This window comes from Lepisma saccharinum, chromosome 13, assembly GCF_977018435.1.
Source record: "Lepisma saccharinum chromosome 13, izLepSacc3.1, whole genome shotgun sequence".
Classification (NCBI taxonomy): domain Eukaryota; kingdom Metazoa; phylum Arthropoda; class Insecta; order Zygentoma; family Lepismatidae; genus Lepisma; species Lepisma saccharinum.
Window position 1 is genome coordinate 73,431,867 of NC_139241.1, and position 19,834 is coordinate 73,451,700.

Sequence of the window (19,834 nt, forward strand, 5' to 3'; positions counted from 1 at the left end):
TCTAAAAAAGATAATATATATCCAACTGTAAGGTCAGGTTCACAAATCAAAGATTCCAAACACTGAGGAAGAGAAATTGCACAGTTTAATAGAGTTCTGTAGAATGTCTCTCTTTCTTGTGTGGTATTAATCAAGGGGTATGTGGGTTGCGGATTGATTTAAATTTAGTCCACACGGTACCGATAGACTCTTTGTTATTTATGTCTTCACAATACTTTGCCGAAGATTATCTTTTTGCATTGATATAACTTTTCTTGGCCTGCGCTATTGCCTTTTTTATATTTAATCCAAGTTTCCTGATTTGGTATTGCTTTATAAACTTTTGTAGCGTCGATTCTCTGTATTTTAAATTTTTGGCAATCTTTATTCCCCCAGTGTACTATTGGATACTTTTTTACAACTTCCTCTTTTGCCCTTGTACATGATCTGTCCATAACAATACTAACAGAATCTACAAAATAATCATATGTACTCTTGTCAATATTATTTAAATCTGTATTTTTAAATAAGATTGTAAGTAATTTAGAATATTTATTCCAATCAGCTTTGTTAACTTTCAATTTTCTGAGCGGAATATTAGTATCAGTATAAAAGAAACATGGATAATGATCACTGGTTCTTATTCCTCTCGGTTGAATAGTTCTTCTTCCTTTTTTTATTTTTGGCTCTCACCGTGTATTTTTGAGATTTCTAGCCAAAGTTGCCGAGTTCAGGTACTATACTATTATATGTGAATAGTTATCGGCTTTTAAAAATGTGAAGTGATACATTGTTTACATCTCACGCAACCGCCATTACATGTCCTAGAGGTCGCTTCTGATTGGTTATGCTACAAAAAATGCTATGGAAATAGAACAGATTTTATCCTTGAGAAATGCCATATAACTTTTCACTTTACACAGTAGCATTTTGATAATTGCATAAATAATAAGAAAAATGCTAAGGAAAATGCTTTGTCTAAAACAGGCCTTAAACATTAATTTCCGAGGAACACCACCTTCATTGTCGGCAAATTGATGACTTGTGCACCAGTGCAACACAAGCTACATTACATCACATTAAAGCATAGCAACTCACTCACTTTTGTCCACAGCAGTCTTATACAAATACAAACAACTTACAATTGTTATAACATGCAAAATTCTCATTTAAAATTAATTCATACTTCAATACTTAGAAAAATAAAGAAATATCGATTTGACATTTTAAAACTTTTTATTTTGTAACATATTATGCACATTTTCAATGCTGTGGGCTATATATTGGTAAACAATATGATAAAAATATAAGGAATAAATTACACACTCAAACAATGCACAAAATTATTTATATTCATGGTAATCAGTTGTACGAGACCTGAATAAAAAAATCTTGTGTTGCTGCCTTACATTAAAAGAATGTGAATTTATTTATAAATATAATCTATGGTATTTCATACTGTTATTACAGAAAATATGTACATCTTATGGTAACTAACAGTTACTGTATTACAAGAGTTTGACTCTAGTAACAATTCTGTCTTTTACTCAATATTTTGGTGGTTCTCTTACTATATTATTATGCACAAAAAAAAACAATATATCTCTGTCCTAGGGAAATATTTCTACATTTGTCATGGTCCCTTTCAGGGTTTTCTATTTACCAATAACTGATCATTTACTGGAAGTGTGTGTAAGAGATTTAGGGTCCGGTATCCCATTCTACACCCTCGATTTCGGAGTTTTTTTTATTTTATTTTTTTTATTATGTGATGCTAATTGTGAAGAACAAAAATTTGGAGCGCGGAAACAAGTATTTACGAATGTACAGCCGTTTGAAGTTGAGATATTGTCGTTTGAAATTGTTGAGTCCATATTTCCCACAGATTCCGGGCTCCGCCCCCTACCACTACCACGGCCCCACCTCCGCTACGCTCTGGCTACCTGCCTTTATCTATAGAGTCCCTTTTAAAGGCATATTAGAAATTGGCCGGAGTCACCTGCCCCCAACACTATTTCTCACTGTTTTCCGCATTGACACATGATACCAAAAATGAAGCTAACTAACTAACTCTCTAGCCTTCTTAAACCCAAAGGTTCATTGCTGCAGCAACACAGGCCTTCCATCTGTCCCTATCTTGAGCAAGATCTATACGAAGACCAAAAATGAAGGCTAAAATTAAACCAAAGAAGGTAACTTACCTCTTTTTACCAAGGCCAGGCACTGAATTGCAGGTCGAAGTTAAATTTGTAAGTCCAAAAATGAAGTAACTCCTACATTGAAAGTCCTTGTTGTCCTTTTCGCAAATTATTCCATCCCACAAGTCATTTAGAAAATACAACCCTCCCCTTTATGGCCTGCAGTTGCCAAAAAGAAATAATTAATTCCAATTTCTGAAGTTGCATAAATGAAATCCAATGTCTGAAATGTCCAACCTGCCAATAAATCACACAAATAACATATCGCAATCGCAAATGTTCCCATTGCACAAGTCAATCATAAGAAGAAAAAGAAAAAAATCAGACATGTGCCTGTGACATGAATCCATGATCCGCCATCATTGAAACCTTTCTGACGTTACACAAGGAATTTTAATTTTAGAAAAAAACGTAAATTTCGTAGCACGTAGATCTAAAAAATTAACTTCCGCGCTATTTGCAAACACTGTTTGTTATGAGGAACTAAATATTTTCACGAAAATATTTGAAATGTGCCTGAAATCGAGGGTGTAGAAAAAGATACCGGAGCCGAGATTTATTAGTTTCAGAGATAAAGATGGTGTGAGGTCTTATTTGTATTTTCCTTGGTAGAAAACATTGATTACATTAGCTGGAACTAAGTGCTCAATAGATAGCTGAAGATATTTCAATGCAACCTATGCATACGTACAGGTGGGTCAATCACTTGTAGTGAATGATGATTGGTTGAGAGGAATTGCTATCAACTTTAAATAACTTCTGTAGAAGGGCAGTCAGGATCACAATAAGTACTTTATCAATAATGTAAAGCAAAATTCCTTGAAATTATTAACACATATTAAGAGGAAGATATAATATTGTACAATATATTATTTCACCATTTGGAAGACAAGAACAAAATTAGAACATCATTCAAAACTAATCCTAACTGACCAGCTAAATATAATTTAACAATGAGCACAGAATTCGTTGTATTGGAAGTAATTTAAGTCATATTGCTGTAGACGATAATTATATGAATCACTGTATATTACAATCCTGGAGATCTCATAATGTTCTTAGTTTCCCCACCCCAGAGAAAACAACAGCTATCCATTTTGGGATGTAGTTAGTATACACCAACAAAGAAAGGGTAGTTCTGAGTTGCCAAGCTTCTTGTCACTTTTCCCTCATTAAACAGGACAGGTAAAGAGGGTGGTGAAGGTGGGGGACATCTTGCTTTGAGCGTTTCAAATTTTAAAATTAATGTTAATTGGTTTGGTAAGCTGATTAAATCGATATTCACACTTATATGGGTCTGTGAGGTTCAAGCCCACCTAATATTTGGTGTTTTGAGCCCAGTCAATGTTTTTCAAAAGTTGGCACGCATGTTTACTCTGCATAAATAGGACATACGAATTGTATTCTTATAATAATAAAAATAACAAAATGATACAATTATGCACTCTGTGGCATGCAATCTATACAAATATCGGATCAGCAAAATGAACAGCGAGGCTGTTGTAGTCTAGTCAGTGAAGCATCTGACTGCCACACAGGGAGAATCAGGTTTGCTTCCCAGGGTGGGCGAACTAAGGTTGGAATTTTTCCTGCCTTGTCTGTGCACAAAGTGGCTCTGTACTTTACCCAGCCTCATAAATGGGTACCTGGGCTGAAGGGTAATGGTGGTGAGAGCATGGTGTTGATCACATCACCTCCAAATGGTCAAGATGAAGAAAGTGTGGGGGAGCCCCTACCTCCAAACCGCCCTATGTGCTCACGGTATGGTGCAAGGTGCACAGGAGGGGGGCATTAAAATGATCCGTAATTTTATCACTACAGCTGATGATGACAGAGTACCAATTAATTCGTTGCCCTTACTTCCACCCTCTTCCCAACTGATGACAATTGAAGATACACCTCTGCCCTAATATAAGGTACAACTGAATAGTTTATAGTCCTTCACAACAGCATAGTAGTAAAGAAGCACTCAGTTCAATTCCTGTAGGAGGTTGAAGTACAGATACAGTCCTGATAAACTTTGACAACTCAATTTTTAATATTGAAAAAGGCATAAAAATCGCAACACATAGCTTGTTTCATCTTCGGATTTCCTTGAGCAACCTTGGCTATTCTTATTCAGAGGACGAAACAAGTTATGTGCTCTGACTTTATTTTGTTTTTAATATGCTCCCAACACATGACATAAAATACCAACCTTTCTATTCTTAATAGTTTGCAAAAATGCAGCTGCAATTTAAAGGGTAAATTTGAGTGATATGAAACCATAAAACAATGGAGAGATTAATGTATAGAAGGTGGGAAAAAGGGTGTGTGAACATTCTACATAGATGATTAAGTGGGGGAAAAAGAATAAAAGAAGAAGATCTCATTTTATACAAAGATATCCGTTTGGCGGTTACACAGAGACAGGTAATCTATTTTAGTCTAATCAGTATTTTTTTTTTTTAATCGTGATCAATTTCGCCACCTGCCTGGTGACAAAGCTACCAGACAGTTGGTAAAATTGATCACAATCAAAAAACTGCCTGGAAAAATGAATTGTGAGTGTATTAGAAGATGCGTGAATAAGTTCTGGATTTGATATTCATTTGTCTGGACCTTGGTCACTCACCAAATGCTTCACGTATCTTCACCTATCAGGAAACGCACAGAGAAATTAATTTATGGACTGAGGGATGTGAATAATATTCTGCGTTGGTGGTTGAGAAAAAGGCTGGTTATTTAGTCGAGCTGATCCCCATACATCCCAAAGGTATAGCATTAGGTTGTAAAGAGAAAACCCTAACAATATAGCACAAACGATCATGTCAACTATTTACATAGAGAAAAGGAAGTGGCACTCTACATCCACATGTCCAAATAACACTAAAATATGTGATTGTAACTTATTGCATGTAACATATTTCTAAAGTAGCCTCATATTGCTGATATAAATTCATTAAGACAACGACGTAGTTCACAATCTACTTTCAACCTTTAAATCAAGACAAACTGTACAAAATATTTTCATGTATGCGAGGACCTAAAAATGATTGTGTGCAAAAAAAATAATTCCAGCATAAATATAATAACCATACATGTAAAATAGGGTTAAGAATGCATTCTCTGATATATTATAGTCTGCATGCATAAAACTAGGTTGATGTCAAGGTATATCTTAAAACAAAAAAAAATAATTTAGTTTTCTGAAAAGCATCCCTAAGACAAAATTGAATTCAGTACACATGGATGATTGTGAGTAATCTTGAAAACAATATTGTTTTATTTTCTTGCGCAAAACTGTTAATTCATTACAGCAGCTATTTCTGCATTCTACAATTCAGAAACATAATTTCCAGTGATGCCTTTTAATATCTACAGCGTGAATGGCTTTTCAAACAATTACTTTACACTATTGCTATTTCACAAGAATTTATACGTATCTGCTGTACATTAACAAAGGTTTGAGCTGAAATGCTCTTTACATTCTACACAATTAAATTTGTACTAACATCCCTGCCACTGATTAAACAATAAGCTTCACTACAAATTATAACCTATAAAACATAACCCCAATAATAAAGGAGAGTATTTACATTATTTCCAGTAATGGAAGAATATATGTGAAACATCTTAAGGTTACGACGTTCAAGTAAAATACGAGCAGTCTTAACATGACCGGCTGAATACTGTTTTGTCGTATGTCCTCCTTTCGTCAAAGATTAATTGATAACATTATTGCGTTCCCTACAGCTTAATGCATCACTTTCCAAGGCAATACATCTGGCTGTAAAGGATGCAAATTATCAACATTAATATAATAAAATGTTTGTGCAAATCTTGTAGTCTCTTCAAGATCCACATACGACAAACTTCAATCAGCTCTCCTGCAAAGCCTGAGCAGATGGACATACGACAAAATAGTATTCAGCCGGTGACACGGTCAATTTAACGAACACAAGGCACACTGATAAAAATTCTTACCAACTAAAATCTTACATCAAAGTAATAACCGAGATGTGTCACTGAAATCTAATCAATAATTCTAACATAATATTAATTTTAAAATCAAATATGCATCATGCTTGTACAACACTCGGATCACGGGTACTCTTTGCTCAGAAGTTTCTGAAACACCAATCGTGCACTCTAGGTCAACTAATAAAAAGACACTCGCAAACAAATTAGTATCTACAATGTCAGCTTGTCAACAACGACACACTCAACATGCAACGTTCTTCACACAACACAAGCAACAAATGTTAGACTCGGTTAAACTGCACTGTTACTGGAAATCACGCGGTCTGCATATCACAAGGTATCGGATCCGTTGCTTGTCAAGTAGCTACGGAGGTTTACGGAAGGGTTTTCCGGTTCTGCAACCATTACAGGGAATTCAGGTATAGGTAAGCTTGTGTAAAGTGTCTTATCGCGGTGACAGTAGCATGGTTTAGAATTTGCTTGTTGTGCAGAGTCTGTACCTAGCAGGATGCGAGGCATTTCACACTGTTCGCATTTATCCAATGCAGGATGGTTACGGAATGTACACGTGGAGCAGTTCCAATTTGGGCCCTCGTTCGGCTCCTGGACCCCTTGTCGTGGTAACTGAGAACCTGCAGACAAAAAAGTATAGAATTATAAACATAAACACAAAAAAGGCATCAGACACTCAAAAAAATGTATACATGATACTATTACACTGATCACAGGCCCAACTGGCGGGTGACCTACTTTTTGCTACATAGCTCTCTATCTGTCCACCAATCGTCTTTGGGGGTGTGTGGCTCGATGAGTGTGACCAACCTCAGTTGCGAAGTAAAAGCTGTAGGGGTAACATCACTCTCCCATTACCACAGTAAGTTACCAAGCATACATCTGTTTTTGTCAGTTGTTCTTATTAGCTTGTTTGTACAGCGTTTGGGTGTTTAGTGTATTTTTCTGTGCTCTGTGTACTATTGCACAATATTGGTGGGGAATCAAGTGGGATATCATTGAATAGCTTTCTTTCACTTATTAAACACATATTTTTTCGTTTTCCGATTTGATGTGTATTTCTCACGATATGTGACCGTTCCGGGACTTTCGGTCACTTAAGACGAACACTCAGTTAACATGAACAAAATGTTGGTATTATGGTTGTATTATATCTTATATCTTATAGAAAGTTTTATCGATTAACATGAATTTCGGTTACCACGAATTACGAACTGTTTTTTTAGTCATTAGATCTCATTTAACACAAACTTTCTAAGCTTTTCATATTTTTTTCTGTTGTTCCTCTGTCATTCCTCTGTATGTAAGAAATTGCTCAACAATCTCTATCATCTTGTCAACAATCAACTTATACAGTATTGTAAGCAACAGATTCAGATCAACAATGTATTCAAATGTGTTTTTCAATTCTTTAAAACATAGCCAGTACGAGTAATTGGGTGCAATTGCTCGACAATCGCGTCAACAATAAGCTTATACGTATTTAACCAACAAATTCAGTTTTATGTTCAGATGTGTTTTTCTATTCTTTAAAACGTAGCCAGTACGAGTTTGATCCGAATTGACCGCTAGTTTTACGGAAGCTATGAGTACAGTTGGCCGTGAAGTTACCAGGCATTTCAGTTCCCGTCTAGGACACCGCAATATACAGGAACTTTTCACCAGAAAATGATCTATGAGTACTTTCTTTAAAAGTTAATTACTGTAGTAGTGTTTTCTATGATGACATATATAATACGTATTGTAAATGATTAATGTGTAGAAAGAACTGGATTGCAACAATAAAATTTGAGTCCCCGGTTAGCACGAATTTTTTTTAACACGAACTCTTGATTTTTCGGTCCCTTGGGATTCATGTTAACGAGGGTTTGCTGTAATTATAACTACTGGTATCTATGTTGGAGTGGTTAGCACAGCATGTTACGGCGCTAGGAGTCTCTGGTTCGAATCCCGCCATGGGTGTCTTTGTATGTCATTCTTCATAAGTTTCATCATATTATCACTCATTCTCATAAGCCTTGCTCCAGCAGAGATAATCGGGACAGAGCATAAAATCTCCGATCAAAGGTAGAAAGTGCTGTCTTACAAAATGAAGTAATGAAGTATACAATCAACGCAGCATTTGCTTCAAACGAATTCACAAAATGTTTTCAATTATTTCAATTACTGTCCTCACTTGGCCCATTTCATGTTTGAATTAACTACACTTATTATTGTATTTTCTTCTCTGCGTTCTAAATATTACATTAAATACTTAATATAAAACAATGGATTTATATTAATATTTCGACTATTACTACCTTCCACTGACGATATATTGCTTATAAAATCTCATGATTATCAATTTCCCTCATACACTATTATTTTATTTTTAATCCACTAACTCGTCTCTAACCAATATGGCGTCATCTCACATCGAGTACCCTAATCGACCAACATGTATGTATGTATCTACCTGGGTTATATTTATGCGGAGATCTGGCAACATGGCCCTTGGTTGCCATGGTAAACGGTGCTGCCATCTGTTATCGAAAAATTATCACAAAATTGCCTTTAGTACAGCCTTAAGCTAATTTTTTGCTGTTTTTGCATGTATAAATGAAGAACAACATGTCAATTTATGACTAAAGCAGCATGTTTTTCGATTTTCTGTAAGTGTGTTAAACACAATGAAGCTACAGAGTTTAAAACGTTCATATATTTAAAAACAAATTGTATGTGAAAGTTTTTTCTGAGTTACAAATTCCACATGCTTTACCAGAGATTTATTTTAGTTGTTTAATCTGATTTCTCCATAGCATTTACAGTTGTATAGATATGAATTTTTTATAAGCAATATATTGAAAACAATAAAATACTTTCCAACAGAAACCAATTCATTACAATTGACCGATAGGTTCCAATCAGGCACGTATCTAGAAATATGTTTCCGGTGGGGGGGGGGGGTCCAAACCAAGTGTCTCAGGAATAATAATAATAATAAAATCATGTTTATATTATAATAAATATAAATCAAATTAATACTAATTACAATACATAAATTAATAATATATTATTATTACACGATTAGGTAAAAACACTAAGAAAAGGTCAGAATAATTTACATAAAAACAAGTGGCCTGGCAAATGAAATTAATGTCAAATAGATGAATAAGTGAATATTTATCGAATAACAAAAATGATGTTACATGTAGTTGGAGAAAAGTAAGCTTCTGATTAAAATTGTATGCATATTATTTTGAGTAGTATTGTACATAAATATTATTTGTAATGTCATTCAAAGCCGTATGATCCCAAAATATCCTTGCCTTCTAAAAAGTTCAGAGGAAATTAATAACCATCGTTTATACAACAAATGCTAATATTTTCATTACTTAATTTTAGTATTTGGCGAGTCTTTTGGGGGGTCGGGGTTCCAGACCCCTGGATCCCCCCCTTAAATACGTCCTTCTTGTTCTTCAAAGCCATATGATCCCAATATAATCCTTGTCTTGCAATAAGTTCAGAGGAAATTATACAACAAATGCTAAACGAGTATATTTTCATTATTTAATTTTAGTACTTGATAAATCTTTCAGGGGGGGTCTGGACCCCCTGCCCCCCCTAAATACGTCCTTGGTTCCAATAGACCACTCAGTTTGGATAGTGTGTCTAAAAACTCATATTGGCTACCGGAACCAATTGGAAAAAATTCCAGCTGGGTGTAGTTAATTAAGTTTTTAGCTTACATGTAGTTTCTTCCATCCATATCTATCTGAGTTACAGATTTAAAGTACAGTGAAAAAGGTGGGAGCTGGAAAGTGTACTCTCCATCATGGTTGAATATCTTCACTGTAAATTGGCTTTTGCTTCCTGTCCATGTTGATTTCAAGTGATTTTCCTGTGTTACAGTCCAAATGTAGACAATGCAACCCAGAATGAAATATAATCTGGAGTCATGATCCTTCCCCAGAATTTAAAAATAAGTTCAAGATAAAATTATTAAATAAGTTTAAGAGGTCATTTATCTCAAAATATTCTGATACATCTGATACATGGAAAAGGAGTATAGAGCGACCACAAGGAAAATAACCTTTGACGAAAAGTCTCTGCGCACCTTTCGCTTCTTCCGTTCAGCTCAGGCCATAAGAAGGCATGCTCCACTCTGCCCTTCCCCTCCACACGGGAGTACAGTGCACAGGAGTCGCAGGTCTGCGCATGTTTTTTTGGTTGTGGTTCCACTATAGTAGACGGGATTGTTCGAAGAGCAAAATCTCTGCTGGGACAAGTAGTCATGAACAAAAATACTGATGTTATAGTTCAGTCTTCCGTGGACTTTGCATGTGCAGCTAGTAACATCATGAAAAAGAAGATGTCATGCATGTTTCTCAATCGGACATAGACCACATCATGTCCATTGTCCATTCATGGAAAGGAAATGTGCCAGTTTACCCAGAAATACAAAAAAAATCCATGTTGTTTCAAGCTAATCAAATGGAATTGTACACCTCTCGTATTCAACTCTTGAGTTTCATCAGCACAAGGATACTCCACAAAATTTTCTACCCAACAATATTCAGGTGGGCGACTGGTATTTGGTGTGTTTTGAAGACAGTTTAACCAGGTGAAGTGACAGTTATCGACACTGATCTGCAAGAGATATTGGTATCCACCATGGTTCCATCTGGAAACTATTAGAAATGGCAGTCACTAACATTGTAAAAAAAAATGTCTCCTCTTTCTGTTGAAAATTCACGTGACCAGTTTAAATTCAATGGAATTTAAGTAAACAAGCATTGCGAAAGTGTTATGTTTAATTATAAGTTTAAGTTTAGGTATTATGTCACATGAAAATTATTTTGTTGGACATATCAGTTGATACCTTATTTATTCATTGATTGATTTATTTTACTTCGGTTTCCTGCCACTTTTGGCTAATAGCAAAGATGAGGATGAGTGGAACTGATGAAGGGACACTCACAAAGAACACTCATGCCCAGGCCGGAACTCAAACCTGGAACCCCTGGCATTGCAGCGAGTTGTGCTAACCTCTCCACCACAGAGGTCGGCAAGTAACTCTTTTGTTTTCCAGTTTGTCAATGAAACATTTTGTTCTGAACATACTGTATTTCAATTATTCTGCCTAATCAGAGTTGGCAAAGTTTGAAAGTCAAACATGTCACAAAAATTACATCACGAGAAAGATAATTTTGTCACAAGAAAATTGGAAGTGTATGAAAGCCAAACCTGCATGGAATTGAAACTGCACTTGCCTGGTACATTTGACAAAAATATGGGCAAAATAGCACCAACAGACACTTCACAGAGTTTGCTTGTCAATGACTTCAAGACTTTTTTTTCACTACACAAAGGCATCACACACCTAACACACGGATTTCTACGAATAACAGCTGGAATATTCCGTGGCCAGTATGTGGCCCTTACTCCGAAAGAAATTAGGTAAAAAAGCAAGACATTTTATTCACTAGTATATGAATTAGAAACAAATTACTTTCAGAATTTTCGTACAAAAAGTTTCGCAGGTCAACATGAAATCGCCAAAATGTGGGAAAAATTCTGTTTCCCACTGGCAATAGGAAATGCTCTAAATTTCTCAATGCTGTGAAAAATCTGGAATTCTACACATTTTCCCCTTAAGTGATTGTTTTTGCATTTCTGGAAATAACAATTTCCAAGACATTCCAGACACGTACAATGAAAAAGCATCGAGAATTAACCACTTTTAAAAATGACCATTTGGAATTTCCCAACTGTTCGGGATCCTAAAAAGCCACGATTTATTTTTCCCAATCCTGGTACTGACTTTTCAGGATCCCGCACACCACTACTATTAAATACTGATTGCAGTGATGGAAAAATGCTTTTGTACATTTTTAAAATTAATTAAAACAGTTTCTGTTCAAACAGGTTTCAGATAATTTTTAGTGTACATTAACTGTACATGTTGAAGATGTCAAATTAAATGATGGGTACCCTTTTCCAGCACCAACACTGAATCCATTTTATCCCACAAAGTGGTATTGTTTTCAACCAAATTGTCCAAAAATTAAAGAAAAAATTCTAAACTACAATCTTAACTCTTTAGTGTTGGAAACCCACCTTGAAGAAAGACTGACTTACTTTGGGGAGGCCTCATTGGTGCAGGCTCTGAAGTAAGGACCAATCCTGATTGGCCTGTGTAGATGTTTTCGTAAAACTCCTCGTTTGTTTCTCCCAAAGGTACTGAAAACAATTAAATTTCAATTTTAGTTCCTGGTGGAAAATAAACGTAACCACTTTATGAAAACTAACTCATATATCTCTACAAATCAGCAAATTTATTTGCCAGTGTCTGGGAGGCAGAATCTGAATGCACTGAATATTGTACAGGGAGAGAGTTCAATATCTCTCTAATTTGCAAAATAAAGGTATTTTGTCGCAGATTGGCAGGCCTTTGTTCTCAACCCTTGAGATTTTTGTTTACGCCGCAAGCTGACTTTTTGGGAAAGTCTTCCTAGTCATATGTCATGCCACTGACTTATCACGGGATAAGCACCAGAAATGTATTTTATGCTTGGAATAGAAATAAAGATTGAAGATAGCAAGGAAGTTACATTTAGCTTCAAGGACCTGCAAAACTCTTAGGATCATTTTTTGATTTTGGGAGTTAAGTGAGTGTAGGGTGACCAGACAATACATTCAAAAAGGAGGACAGGGCATGGCAAAAAAAGAGTACACCGCAAAAAAATTGCAGCACATTTGCCATTACCATTAATTTCATAAATATATAAAATGTGCTTCTTCCAACATATAACAACAATCTATTTCAGCCCTACATCCCTATTTTTACAAAACACTATTGTTCCTGTTTATAGTACAGGGTCTTTCTTTCCCCTTTGTGCGCCTGATGAAAACTTTTCTTAATCACAGACTTTATTTCTGCCCTTTGGGCGCTTGACGGCTGCCAAGCGTGCCGCCCGGATGCCAACTCCCGTCATATCACATGCGATATCTCCGCTATAGAAGCTGCTAGCTTCGAAATGACTTCCAAGTTCTCAGAATTATAGTTACAATTACATACAAAATAAGCACGTTCGGATCCCACTTTAAGCTGTAGGTCCAGTCCCAATTAGCCTTAATGTGCATAAAGTGGACTTAAAACATCAATCAATACAACAAAACGTTTTTACGTAAAATTCGTATCTGATTACAAATTGAGGACTAAAAGTGGTAAACATTTTAAGTACCAAAAGCGAAAATGTTGTGTAAATGGATATTTCCGAAAAACATGCCAAAATCGTGTGGATGCACGAGGACAACATTTCCAACATCCCCTGTGACAAGGTACGTGCTTATTTTGATTGTATTTGTAACTGTAATTCTGAGAACTTGAAATCATTTCGAATGGCTTCCATAGCGGAGATATCACACACGATTTGATGGGAGTAGCCATTTGGGCAGCCTGCTGCGGGCCGCTGTCAAGCGCCCAACGGGCAGAAATAAAGTCTGTGATTAAGAAAAGTTTTCATCATTATAGACTGAAAGAATTCTCGCAAGTCTAATTACTTAACTGTTTTGAATATGTTACATAATATTTATATGAGACTTTTCAATGCCCTATATTATTTACACCATCCACAGTCATCACCATTACAAATCTAAGGGAGGTTAAATAAGGGCTTATAAACAGGATGAGAATTGATAGCCACTAAAAACTCGCAAAATAAGCAGGCAAATAAGAACAACATACAAAATAGGCACTAATCCTTCTGCACATCGCCCTACGATGCCAGGGGTCCCAGGTTCGATTCCTGGCCTGGGCATGGATGTTTGTGAGTATTCATTCATCAATTTAATCATATCACTCATCTCAATCTTCGCAAATTAGCCAAAAGTGGCACAAAAAACGAAGTAAAATAAATGAAATCAAATCAAACTAAACATGCTGAACATTTTTCATCATTTTCATGGATTAGGCACTGAAAAAGCTGTTATCTTCGAAAGAAGCACTTGTAACCAAAACAGTCACAAAAGAACACTATACCTGTGAAACATGAATACTACTCACTCAGGCACATAGTGGTTCTGGTAATTTACATTGCATTACAGAGAATAATGATATATTGCGAGCTAAGCAAAACGAGCAAGACAATTTTTGGATCCAATTTTTTTGCAGGCTGTAATCAATATTGATTTAATAAGGTGCAAATAATTTCACGGGACGCCAATACATTCTCTCCTTTACAAACTTTTGTGCCTCCCTGATGGTGTAGTGATAACATCGTCGCCTTGTGATCAAGGGGTTCCATACCCGATGGAAGCACAGTGGTTCGGATCACACTTCAAACTGTAGGTCCAGTCGCGATTAGCCTTACTGTGCATAAAGTGTACTTAAAACACCAACTCAATCAATCAATCAATCAATCAATACCACTCAGAAATGTCACGAGACTGTTTCTAAACATAAACGCCTACATTATCTTGCCAAAGAACAAGAAAAGGCATTTTATGGTAAATCGTTAGCGTATTATTGCATAAAATTTAAAACAAATCTCCGGTACCAGCCCACAAATTTCCAAAAACCGTGCCAAAAACGAGTGGATGCAAGAGGACAACATTTTTAACATCCCCCGTGAAAATTAACGTGCTAATTTGGATGTAATTGTAACTATAATTCTGAGAACTTGAAGTCATTTCGAAGCTAGTTGTTTCCATAGCGGAGATATCGCATGCGATTTGGCAAGAGTTGGGAGTCCAGGCGGCAGCCAAGCGTGCCGCCGTCAGGTGCACAAAGGGGAAAGAAAGACCCTGTACTTCTTGTCCTTTGTATAGACTAGTGCAACAGTAAGTTGGAATTGATTTTCTGTGGGGTGAGATACCCAACTGAAATTCGTCCCTATCAACTGTAACTTCTGGATCAGCCAGTTTTCCAATTCCGGGATTTGAACCAGGGACCTTTTGCATTGTAGCGCTGTGTGCTAACCACTCTGCCACAGAGGCTGGCACTTTGGTATTTCATAAATGTAAATATTATTTAATTATCAAATTTCTCATTACATGTTTCTGTGTCGCGTTGAAGGCTCATTTGGACAAATTGATAGTGGTTGAGCTCCCAGGTGCTCAATGAGCATTGCTAAAAAGAATACTTATAGCACCTCAAGTGATATGATTTAGATGTAAAATAACACCTGGTTGATTGTTATGGGTGGAAGCATTTTTCCAAAAAAGGAGGACATTTACCGATTCTTAAAAAATCCGCCCGGATGCCGAACAGACATTTAAAAAGAAGGAAATGTCCGGATAAAAGAGGACGTCTGGTCACCCTAAGTGAGTGGATAAAAATTACATCTGGAAACAATAGATAAATATGGAAACCATACTTATGTCTCTTTTCATATTGGTTCATCCTGGGCCAAATTTAGACATGGGGACATGAATTTTGGATAGCCAGATGGATCCCTCATAATGTGACTCGAGCACCCCTTCATTTCAATATTCTTTAATTTTCACTTACCAGAGATTTGAACTAAGCATGCAAGTGTTATGGTCAAAACAGATTGAAAACACTTTGTGCTTTGGAATAAACAATATCTACTACAAATTATAGAATAATTATTTTTATTAATAATAAAAATAGTGTTAATAATAACAAAGATAGTTCTATAAGCTCAACAGAGGACATAAACAATGAATAAGATTGAGTTGCAATAGGAAATACTTACTCTGACAACCAGAATGGATATCTACAGCAGTTGTCAGTTTCTTACATTTTTCCTGTAGTATCGAAATCTCTTCTTTCAGTTTCTGTACCTTCTCGATCTGCAAAGAAAACAAAAAAATACAATATTAAAAAAACTGAAAAAATATCAAACAAATTAAGTAATGTATTCATTAGCACTGTCTGTGCATCATCTATAGATGATCGATAATTTTACCAATTTATAAAAAGACTGCAATCTTCTCAACTTGTTCTATCTCTTGTTGAAAGCAGATGAAGTTTCCAGAACATTTATTAATTGGTATAAGTATCGGAAAACATGCATACGAAGGCATTCAAAGTCCGTTTAAACAATATAAAAATAAACCATAAGATACATTTACAATAGTTTTTCAAAGTAATTGATTTCATTGATTGATTTGCTTTATTTTACTTCGCCTTTTGTGCCACTTTTGGCTAATTTGCAAAGATAGGGATGAGTGATGATATGATGAAATTGATGAATGGACACTTGCAAACATCCACGCCCAAACCAGGATTCGATCCAAGGACCCCTGGTGTCGTAGCGCGATGTGATAACCACTTCGCTACGGGGGCTGGCTCAAAATAATTGAAAAATAATAACAACAATAATAATAAACAAATGCCAACAAGATCGAGCGTACGGAAGATCCATCATGAGTAGCATGCTAGGGTCAAATTACGTGCTACTTCCTTTCTCATCTCTAAAAAAATAAATAAAAGAAGGCCAACTTGAAATGCAGGGGCGGCGCCAGGGGGGTGCGCAAGCACCCCTTAATTTTCTTCCGCACCCCCTTCGTTCAACTGAAAACACTAACCCTTACAATGTCATATTATGCCATGTCATCACATTGAGCGCCGAATGATAGGTACTGAAAGTAAGACCGTTATTACTGTATGCAACAGGCAAGTACTGAAAGAGATGCCGATTTACAATTTTTCTGCACTGGCGGCAACCTCTATAAAGATCAGCGGCCGTTTTTTTCTTTCGTCAGCATTGTTGTTATGCATTTTTTCTTATCTTGTTTCTTCAAGTGGTCTGTTTGTGGTTTTCGATAATTGCCTATAGCTTAATGTGAGTTATGTCTTTTTTTTTTCCTTTTCTTTCTTGCATTGTTGATAAACGGTTTAATAGTGCAGCAGAAGGGATTTTACCGAAGACGAAGTTGCTGTGCACTTCGCGTTTTGACCTGTGGCAGACGGAAGATATAATTAAGTCTTGTTTCCACATTAAAAAACACTAAGTTGCTGAGCAAGATACTTTATTAAGATGCAACGTTTCAACCCTGTATCAGGGTCTTCCTCAGACGAAGAACTAAACTAAAATGATACAAGGTTGAAACGTTACATATGAAGTGTTTTTACATCTTAATAAACTGCCTTGGTCAGCAACTTAGTGTTTTTTAAAGTACTATGTATTTTGTACCTCCATTGGTTACATTGAAAAGGTTCAAAAATTGTTTTAAAGGAAAGGATAATTTAATTTTGTATTTCACTACATAGTTCAATAAGACTGAAACGTGCATGCGAATGTTTACACTGTATGACCACTTTCTTGGAGTAGAAGACATAATACATATCATCATGGACGTCCAGGGGGAGGGCAAGGGGGACACAGCCTCCCTGGAAAATGAATGCCAATCTAATGTTATATATTTCACACATATAATTTAATTTCAGTGAGTAATTTATGGCGATTAGGGGTGCAGTTACCCCCCCCCCGCTTTTTGCTATTATTGCCCCCGCACTATGCTAAACCTTATCTACCAAGGGAAAGTAAACTGTCCTTGACCCCCTCCCCCCCAGTTTTGAAAGGTCGCATGCGTGTTTCATGTTTTTCTTACTTTCAGCATCGCACCCCCTCAGCACCCTTAAATGAATAATCCTGGCGCAGCCGCTGTTGAAATGATACATGTATGCGTATTATTACAACGGACTGTAAATATGGACGTGCCTGTTGGGCTCATTATGAAAAATAAATAAATGAATGCCATTCCAAGAGGACCCTGCGACAGGAGATTTGCAGCCGAATGCTCTTCAAAAAGGAACTCGCTTCTACCGTGAGACAGTTGACTGACAACCCAGGAAATTGTTCAACTCACCCACGACGCATTGTCCATGTTTTGTACGTTTTAATCAAAATTCCGCTCATTAGCAAGGAGGAGACGGACGCACAGAAGCGGTTCCTTTTTTTGAACATTTCCTTCATACTTCACAGCGTGTAGAACTCCGCCGATCGCGAAACAACAAAGAAAGCATTCATCTTCTTAATTTAGACGCAGACGAGCACAGGATCAACCTGGCCATGAAATTGGCATTAGCCACGACGGGGAAACAGCACCCCTTCCTAATTGCGTTTAGTCAAAGCGAAGGCATTTTTATGATAGCGTGACACAAAGGCGAGTAGATTAGGCAGGTTAGGGTTTTTTGAATGGTGATGCAAATTATCTTGCATCTGAAGCGAAGGTGTTTGGAGAATTCCTGTGTCGTGGTTGGTCAAAGCGGTTGGGGGTATCTCTTCTCCTCGGACATCAAAAGAAAACTCCGTGGAATTTCCCTTTGAGACGTTGTCTCATGTTTCGCGCAATGGAGACTTTGTACCGGCACAAAAGACCATGGTCCCATACAAGGATGTGGCCTTCGGAAAAATGCCTTTGTGCCTTCCACTGTAATAGCTTGTGTGATTTAGTCAAATGACCCGGAAGTTGAAAGACAGTCGTCTTGGGTTTCTAAATGCAGCTTAAGTGCACAGGCGACGCTTTTAGCTCGCTACGTCAGTTGTCTTTGGCAGTTTCAATTCTGTAGAAAGAAGGTGGTTTCTTTGGCCGGATCTGACCAGGTCTTCCTAACGTGTTTAGTCCGTAAAAGAATATTTTGTCACGTTGATTTCTGCCCTCCACTGTGGTTATTTCAAATGCTAGGAGAGGACAGATTGTTTTCCTATGCAGTACATAAGCTTCCATTATTCGTTTATGTGCAATAGGTAGAGGCATGCAAATTTGGGTTTTTGACGAAAAGACGAAATATGAAATAACACGCTGTAATGATCATTTTTCATGTTTCTGAAAGGTCTGAGGTGCATTTTTCTACCCTGTTTTGTCACGAAATAATGCGAAATGAACTGCAAAATGCGAAATTGACTCTTAAACACGAAATTTACAGTTTGCGACAGTCTGAAGTATCCTGTGAGTTATGCAATTCACGGAGAATTGATTAATTCTGCTGTAAATATTTGAGAAGCAAAAATGGACCCCTTTACACAGAAATAAACTTAATACTCTGGTAACTACATAAATGTGCTATTAGAAGGGATTAAGTTTATTTTGTGTAATAAGTGCAGTTTTTAAATCAAATTTAGAATTATATTCACAATTTTAAAACCAAAATGTCATTTTATATAGCTCTTTTGATGTGATTATTCACCGCTATAACACCGAAAGTTTATTTTATTTACCGCTTTTGAACCCGAAATCGACTTTGTCTTTGTACCGAAATTTTGCTATTTTATTTACCAAAAATATGTGCCTCTAGCAATAGGCCTCAATCACTTTGTGCCGTTGCTCAACGTCTTCCTTTTCTCCATCACTTCATTCCCTTGTCCCAACTCTCCCTCCCAAGGTGTGAAATCATTGGAGACTGGTGGTGGTGGTGCTGGGAGGGGATCTTGCTCAATCCTCTTGACGTTTGTTAATTTCGAGCTCAATCCTGTTGACGTTCTGATCCTTTCGTGCTCAATCCTATTAATGTTTTTTTTTTCTTTCTTGGTCAATCCTGTTCCTCTCGCATTCAATATTTTTCCTGGTGTTTTTTTGTCTCGACCAACACTGTTCATATGGTTCCTCTAGCGTTCAAATCTTGTTCTCGTAATTTTTTTATTTTCTTCTTTGCACGTTTAATTTTGCTAGTGAGTGTTCTTTTCTCCCTTTATCCCGTTCATAGTTGTTCCATTGGCTTTTAATATTGG

General features: G+C 36.6%; 1 protein-coding gene across 7 annotated transcripts in view; it reads right to left on the reverse strand.

Moving 5' to 3' along the window:
• Positions 1 to 19,834, reverse strand: part of LOC145997412 (TGF-beta-activated kinase 1 and MAP3K7-binding protein 3-like) — a 213,881-nt gene that overhangs the window by 15,045 nt on the left and 179,002 nt on the right. For 5 of the 7 annotated variants that reach the window (XM_083134436.1, XM_083134431.1, XM_083134432.1 and 2 more), the window contains 3 exons: positions 15,854 to 15,950; positions 12,273 to 12,374; positions 1,204 to 6,772 (listed from right to left, as the gene is read on the reverse strand). In XM_083134436.1, the coding sequence (XP_082990562.1) occupies positions 6,471 to 6,772; positions 12,273 to 12,374; positions 15,854 to 15,950 (501 nt within the window). In that variant the 3' untranslated portion in view covers positions 1,204 to 6,470. Of the gene's footprint in view, positions 1 to 1,203; positions 6,773 to 12,272; positions 12,375 to 15,853; positions 15,951 to 19,834 lie in introns of those variants that run through there. The other 2 variants (XM_083134435.1, XM_083134434.1) reach the window with 1 other exon arrangement.